The sequence below is a fragment of the Heptranchias perlo genome, chromosome 29 (assembly GCF_035084215.1).
Source record: "Heptranchias perlo isolate sHepPer1 chromosome 29, sHepPer1.hap1, whole genome shotgun sequence".
NCBI lineage: Eukaryota > Metazoa > Chordata > Chondrichthyes > Hexanchiformes > Hexanchidae > Heptranchias > Heptranchias perlo.
Window position 1 is genome coordinate 7456853 of NC_090353.1, and position 8054 is coordinate 7464906.

The 8054-nt window shown below is 46.4% G+C and overlaps 1 protein-coding gene across 1 annotated transcript; it reads right to left on the reverse strand.

The window, feature by feature from the left end:
* Positions 1-824: 824 nt before the first annotated feature.
* On the reverse strand, positions 825-5252 carry LOC137299359 (zona pellucida sperm-binding protein 4-like). The gene is made up of 9 exons (XM_067968047.1): positions 5024-5252; positions 3487-3665; positions 3319-3416; positions 3103-3236; positions 2828-3017; positions 1796-1943; positions 1610-1682; positions 1060-1170; positions 825-992 (listed from the first exon to the last, which is right to left on the reverse strand). The coding sequence occupies exons 1-9, from the start codon at positions 5244-5246 to the stop codon at positions 841-843; spliced, it is 1308 nt and encodes a 435-aa protein (XP_067824148.1). The 5' UTR covers positions 5247-5252; the 3' UTR covers positions 825-840.
* Positions 5253-8054: the final 2802 nt, after the last annotated feature.

An 8054-nucleotide genomic window follows, 5' to 3' on the forward strand; every position in this document is an offset into this window, starting at 1 on the left:
CTAGACTGTTGGAAGTCTTTATACAACACTAACTGAGCTGCTACAATTTTGCTTTGACCACATCCCCCATGAAGATTTTCCCTCAGCTTACAGAGGATGTTAATGGAATCAATAACCCATTACATGCAATAGAAAGTTGTCACATTAACTGTTACTGAAGCAGCATTGTGGAATTCTACAAGCAATAAATCCAACAATCCTGAAAAGGCAGAAGAGAATTATTTTCTGGCTGAGAAACTGTTAGTTTTCAAATCTCAATTTCTATGTGCCCACTAACACTTTTACACCTTCCCTATGCTTTCAACACTAGTGCTGTAGTGGAGCTCCATCCATGGCAGGATCACTGACCCCAGAAAGCTAGCCATGCAGGTAGGATAGGTGATTCTGCTCATATCTAGGCATCACTGGTGCCTTTGAGGTCTCAAAAAAACATGCTCCATCTTCTGCTTTTGCAAACAAACTAAGTCAGCTACATATTCTGTTCCAGGATTTAAGAGTCAAACTTCTATGGTCTAATCCTCCAAAGAAAAATTGAGGGCAGCAGGGAGCCCCAAAACATTGGGCATTATGCACTTTGTAATCAGGAAATGCATTAGAGCAAGAGGAATTCAAAAACCAACTATCGCTGACAAGCCTGAGGTGGGGGCAGGTACACCCGAGAACCTCAGTTAATTTTAACTGGACACAAGCAGGATTAGATTGAAGGTAAACTGTCAGTAACAGTTCCTACCTTCTCTTGCCCATCAGTGATATTAACTCTACCTTAGTCACCATGATTTTCTCTACTAGCCATTTCATGGGTCACATAAACACCAAAAGTCACATTTCTCACTATCTGCTTTATTTCTGTTTAATCTCATTACATTGAGAAGTGACAGCTCTTGGTTTCTTCATCCTGTAAACTGCAACCATCACCACCAACAGGGACAGCGACACCACAACAAAGCCAATGCCTGCTCCACGCAGAACCGGAGAAGGAGACCCAGCACCGTCTATTGGAGACACAAGACGTTATATTCTGAAGGGTTCACAGTGACCTATTGGAGAGACTCCACTTACCATTCTCTTCAAGCAGCTTCTTAGACTGGTGATTCTCATCTTTCAGAAAAATGATGGGACCAGGAGCACTCACCAAGGTTCCCTCATGGTCATCTGTACTCCTGCGTCTCTCTGTTGGGGAAATGAGATAGTTAGCAGATAGTCCTCGACCTGACCCCACTTTCCAACCTGGACATCCAGGGATCAGGACCAAGAAAAAAGCCGACTGACTCGACATGGAGCAACATTGGAGATCAGAGACTGTTTTATAGTCAGAAACCAACCGATATCAACATCTACACTTCCAGTTCAATGTTAGCAATGATGGGCACTGAGATAGACAGTACCTAGACTGTCAGGAATGTAGTCAGGCCCTGGAGATACTGGTTAAGAGTTCTAGCTCCCAATTAGAGACAAAGAAATCCTTCCCATTGAGGGAGGGATGGAGTGATAATGCTTACCTGCAGGGTACAAATCAGATATTCCTTCAACCCAAGTAATTTATTCAAGCTCAAATTAGAAAAACTCTGCAGCAGGAAGTAGGAGATTAAATCTTTAAAAAGGAACTCACTTGTGCCACATTTGGACATACAGTCATCCTGAGCAGAGGGTGAGCAAACCTCAGCGGTGCAGTGCAAGTAAACCTAGAAGGGAAAAGAGTTGTTCAGGGAGAGATTCACGTGGATGAACCAGGCTGTTGTACAAGGAGCCAATAAAGGGTTTCATTGGCTCCAACTCCTTCCTACAGTTTGGTTACCTGTTCAGTTAGAGGCTGGGCTGAGTCTCCATCCAGGAAAACAAAAGTCTTCACTTCAAACCGCTTGTGATGGGTTGGGAACGTCAGGCCAGAAAACACGTCCACTGGGTGTAGGACAGTCTGGTAGTCATCACCCTCATCGGGGCACCTGCAACAGGAGGAGGGCTGGTCAGTGGGAGCAGGAGAGGTATTGATCGACTGATAAGGGGACCTTAAGTTTTAGTTTTTTGGCATTGTGACCCCAGGTTAGAGTTCAATCTTTCAATTAGATAAAGAAGTAACCATCTACATCCACCCATCAGCTACAATTCAACAATTTGTTCACCCCATTGCCCTAAAGCTGGGTCATCCATTCAACTTCATTTAATAGGAATTAGGACAGGGAACAATACTGAAGGTTGAGAGAGACAGATGCAGGTGTTATTGTGCACAGATCATTGAAGGTTCATGACCAATGTAGAGAGGTTATAGTTCTCTTGATACAACCCAATAGGTTATTGAGTTGCATCAATAGAACTAGTCACTGCAAAAATCAAACACCATTTGGTCATTATCAGGTCACTGGTTAGACTGCATCTAGAGTACTGGGCCCAGTTTCAGTCCTCACATGGTGGGTGATTGTGTACTTGCAGTTTTCCTCTGGACCTTCGCCAAGACCCATTCCTAGCTTAAACAATCTCAGCTACTCAGAACAGAGTCTATTTACTCTTGACAAGCAAACTTAGGTAATGAGGTCTATAAAATGACAGGTCAAATAGCTTATTCCAGTCTGACCAATTGGGGAGGACCAGCAGACAAACGACACAAGAGTAGGGATAAAATGGATGTTTTGTGTTTCTTTCCCCCACCAGAGTGCAAATGTATTGGCAGCTGGTGTGGTGGGTGCCAACTCTTCAAACACAAGCTAGACCAGAGATTGCATCATAGAAGGCAAGTGTGTTTCTAGCTAACACCTGGTCCATATGATCAAGGGGGGATGGGAAGGAGTTTTCCAGGGTATTTCAACATCTAAAACAGTCAGCCCTTCCTTACCCATCCACCAGTAGACTCCACTGCACCTCATGGTTTGGGGCTGGGACAGGAGTCGCCCAGCAGTCATGCAACCTCAGGACAATCATTGGGTCAGTGCGGTCCTGGACATGAACCTCCACAAACACTGGGTCCTGAAGGATACTCTGAATGGGATACTCACTATCCACATACCAGGATCTGTAGTCACCACCTGAAAGGCAGACACAAGAACCAGTCACTCCCTCCACTGGTACATTCCCAGTGCTTCCATTCACCATTACCCAGAGCTGTTGTACCTTTTGCAATTCTCAGTTCCAGTTGCAGAATCCCCTCCTCAGAAGCAGGAGGTGGTGGAGAAACAGTGTAAACTGTGACATTGATTTGCAGGCCGGTCTCTTGCCTCCCCTTGTACTTGCACTGGACATGCAGGCTGTAAAGACATTGTGGCAGATTGAGCTTCATTCAGTAACACTTCCCTCCAACCTGCCTTCTCCCCACCATCCCCCTCCTACCTGAAAGTGCTGTCCCGGGTTATCGAGCCCCGTTTCCCAGTCAGAATCTGCCTCTTGCCCAACACATCTGTTTCATACACCAAGCTTCCATTCTCCTCCTACAATCAGAGCACGGGTTAATACGGAGCTGGTTCATTCACCGAGACTGCTCGGCCCTTCAATACTCACCCGCTTGGTCGAGCCACAAGAGGTAATCGGGAAGCGGAAGATCACAAGTTGGGCAGTGGTCAGTTTAGGCCTGCACTCCGCTTCTTGTCCATCTTTCACATACACAGATGACAGGTTGAGGGCAGGACGGGTCAGGTTCTTGGAGATCACTAGGATGAACTGGCCATCTGCTGTACACACTGCAAGAGAATTCAATTCATCCCATGAGGGTCAGGGGCTTCTCATTGGAGAAAGTAGGCATCTCAGACCATAGATTGGAGGGACTGAGTCTCAAAAGCTACAAACCAGCTCAGCTGAAACAGGAGCAGAATCCAAGTGGAAACAATCATTTGTTTAATTAGTGGAGTGAGCAAGGATGCATTTATACTCTGGGTCCAATTGGTGTCATCCTGATCAGTGGAGGTCTGCACGAGCGTGTTGTATAAATTGCCCTGTCAGTTGGGAAGAGTGCACTTGCTCCAACTGCATTCATCTCAATCCAGCTCAGGGCAAAATGGAGCTCAATGTCCAAGGACATTGACCCAGCAGTTGAAAATTCAGATTTAAGTGACATTTATTAACCAATAAAGGCAAAGATGAGTTTCCCCAGAACAGCTCCACAAGCTCCTCCTCTTGAGGCAACACTACTAGTTCAGTCTAATTAAAAACATTGTAATTCATTGTCAGTTAGACACTTCACCCCATGCTGCCCAGTTTCAATTTTACCCCTCCTTTAAATGGATAGACAATTCCTTTACCACCCACTGTAAACTTTCTACCACTGATTTAATGAGTTGAATAGTCAAAGAATTCACTTCAAGGAATGTTTAAGGCCAACTGAGGAGACTCCTTCTCACTAACGACTACCCATCCTAACAGTACCCAACTGACCAGTCAACCTACAGTGCCCTGAAGCTCTGCAGACTTACCCAACACAGTTAGCACATCACCAATTCTACTAAAAGGCAAACTTCACTTCCAGATGTTCCTTCACCAGGAGGATCAACCCAGAGACCAAAGATGAAGCACAGGTTTGAGGTTTACTGTCAGACTATAAATGCACCATGAGCATCAAACCTGTACTTTGTTAGTAGATTGTGTTAAAACATTCCCAACAGCCATCTGATCAACACTCAGCACAGCAATAGTTTCACCCACTGTAGATTGTCAGCACCACCTGGTTACTTTACTTCAACTGACCCAATGGAGACACCATTTCCTCATGGAGCAAGTTCTCTCATACCCAGCCAATTCCTTCCAACACCAGTCACCCCGATCCTCAGCTTCATCTAGGGACACCTGCCTTCAATGTGCTGAATGAACAGCCATACACCTTGATGCTCTACTTAGTTAAATACAATACACCAAGCTGAATCAACCGCTTCACAGGACTCCACGGGAGGGAGTTTGCTCAACAGACATATCCACCTTTACACAGAATGAAACAGCAACAAGACCGTGTAGTTGCTGACTGGATAATTGCCTAATGTACAAGTTAGATTTCTCCCCCTCCCCACAAGTATCTCCTCTAGAATGGGGGAGAGGAGCTGTTTGATACCTGGGCTGTTCCTCAGACTGTAGAAGCAGGGATGGACATTGGAGCTCCGCGGGTCAAAGCAACAACCCTGAGCGGTGCACTCGGTGCTGTTAATCCCTGGGTGGCCGCAGTCAAATCTCCAGCCTGGCTCTGTTGGACAAACATCATCTCCCAGGAGCAGTGGGTGGGCTCGGAGTAAGGAGAGCCCGGCCAAGAGCCAGAGAGAAAGCACCCAATGATCCATCTCCGTTACTGCAAGTAGACTAATCATCTCCTCCAACACCAACCCGTTTTATAGCCGGGCTCCGAGTGCGGCAGGGAATTGGGGGCCAATCCCGGGTTGGGGCGGGTTCCTGTTTCCACGGGTTCCTCGGGAAGCTGGTTTCCATTTTTGATCAGCTCGACCTGTCAGCCTGTCCCCGCTGGTCCCCAAGTCTCAGATTCGTCTCCCAAAGGACATCCCAGCGACTGACCCTCGGGCCCATTGCACTCACTTCCTCTGCTCGAGTATCAGAAAGTTGGAGCTTGGAGCCTTCCTGCAGGATTTGAAGACAGAATATCGGCTGATATTGGTGTTTGTCAGTCTTGATATGTGCACCTTGTCTGCCACGTTTGCCGACAGAACAACAGTGACTACACTTTAAAAGTAATTCATTGGATGTGAAGTGTTTTGAAATGTCCTGAGCATTTGATAAGGCGGATATACAAGTCACTGTGTAAGATTGGCCAGTTATGAGCTTTCTACAAAACACAGATTAAATCTGACCCAGCCAGATACAGCCCTATCATCCTCCTCCAAATCATTAGTAAAGTGATGGAAGGAGTCATCAGTCGTGCCTGGATGAGTCCGTGTTCCATGTATACACTGGGTGTAAGAGGCTGCAGCCCCTGTTCCACTATTTTAAGGGGCTGCTCCTCAAGTTCTGGCTGCTCTTCAGACCCACGCTCCTGATCTTTGGCCACCCGTTGAGGGGGTGGGGGTGCAGGCAAATTGGGGACGTCCTCATGGGTTTGCTCCTGGGCCTGTCCAAGGTGGCTTTCCACAGGTCCAGGCTAGACGCGGCCCGTGGGGGCAGTCGCTCCAACTGTCTGCCTCTCTTCCACGGCATTCTCCGCGCCCGGGTGGCCCTGGAGAGGGAGCACGCGGTGTCTGCCGGTACGCTTGAGGCTTTCCGCGACCGGTGGGCACCGTAGGGGCTGGAGTGCATCCTGGGACGTCACAATAAAATTGTTATTTGAGTTATTATTTGGTTTATTGATTTGTTTTAAAAAATAAAGTTACACCCTCAGCCTCCCCCCTTCCCATAACAGGGGAAGCTTAAATACAAAAAAAATAGTGCTATGGAGGCAAAACCTGCTCACTGATGCTCAGTTGGTTTTACAACAGAACCAGTCAGCATCAAACCTCATCACAGCCTCAATCCCAACATGGACACAAGAGCTGAATGCCAGAAGTGAGGTGAGAATATCTGCGCTCTGTGTCAAGGCAACATTCCACCGAGTATGGCACCAATGAAGTCAATGGGGGGGGGGGGGGGGGTCAAGGAATGGGAGTCATACCGGATGCAAAGGAAGAAGGTTGTGGTTGTCGGATGCCCCAGGACATCATTGAAGGAACTCCTGGGGTAAGAATTCTCAGCCAAGCCATCTTCAGCTGCTTCTTCAATGACCTTCCCTCTGTCATGTGACCATGAGTGTGGTTGTTCACTGATGATTCGACAGTGTTTAACTCTTTTCACAACTCCTCCGATAATGAAGCAGCCCACACCAGCCTACAGCAGGACCTGGCTAACATCCAGGTTGAGCTGACAAGTGTCAGGTAAAATACCGACACGTAAACACCACGCAACGAGCATCTCAAACAAGTAAAAAGCCCAGTCATTTCACCATGACTTTCAATGGCACCACCATTGTGGGAGCACCATTGTCACAAGAACAGTGGTTCAAGGAGAAAGCCCATCAGCACCTTCTCAGGGCTACCAGGGATAAGCAATAAATGGGGCCTCGCCAGAGCTGTCCACATCTCAAGAAGAAATATTTTTAAAATGCCAGTTTCTAGTCCACTGTGGTCAGTGGGTGATGCAGGTCTGCCTCCCAAGAACGAGATAGACTTCCTGTGTTACCTGTTGTGATGGAATAGAAGAAGGTTCTGCAGGAATGCTCTGTACACCAGAGGGAGATCGTTGCGATTTCTATTGTTTTTATTGTTATTGCCAACATATACATACCTGGATAAGCCATGGTACAGATAAAGATCACATATACATACCATGGTACAGATAAAGATCACATATACACATCATGGTACAGATAAAGATCACATATAAATACACATTACACAACTGAAAGATTCATATAACATATAAGATCAGACCATGTTTAAATATGCATAGATTTTACATATCTGGATGAGTTGGGGCATACGACATTCGTAAATATATAACCATAATGTTTTACACATTTAGGCTCTGCTGTGTGGAAGCACAGTTGAGATCTTTCCTTGGCTGGTCACTGAAGGCCAAACAGAGTCAGTGTACAATGTTGATTGGACATGGCTGGCAGTGTAAGCTGCACTCTGGTTTGGAGTTCACAGTCGGGTTGAATGGGAGGTCAGGGGGACAATGATTTTGTCACAACTTTCTGGACATAATCTTAAAATTAGAGCTAGGCCATTTAGGAGTGAAATCAGGAAGCATTTTCTTACACAAAGGGTGGTGGAAATTTGGAACTCTCCCCCTAAACCCTGTTGATGCTGGTGGACAGTTGAAATGTTAAAGACTGAGATCGATAGATTTTTGTAAGGGTATCGAGCGAAATGGAACAAAGGAGGGTAAAGTTGAGGTACAGGTCAGCCATGATCTAACAGAATGGCGGCACAGGCTCGAGGGGCTGACTAGCCTATTCCTGTTCCTATGGTATGCTGGAGCGGAACTTGTGCAGATGGGGGTAAAGTGTCCCTTACATTTTGGTGCTTTACCTCCTACAAGTCCCGTACCCGTGTTCCTCATTCAATAATGGCTAAAGGTCCCACAGCTGTTTTGACCATTTGTTT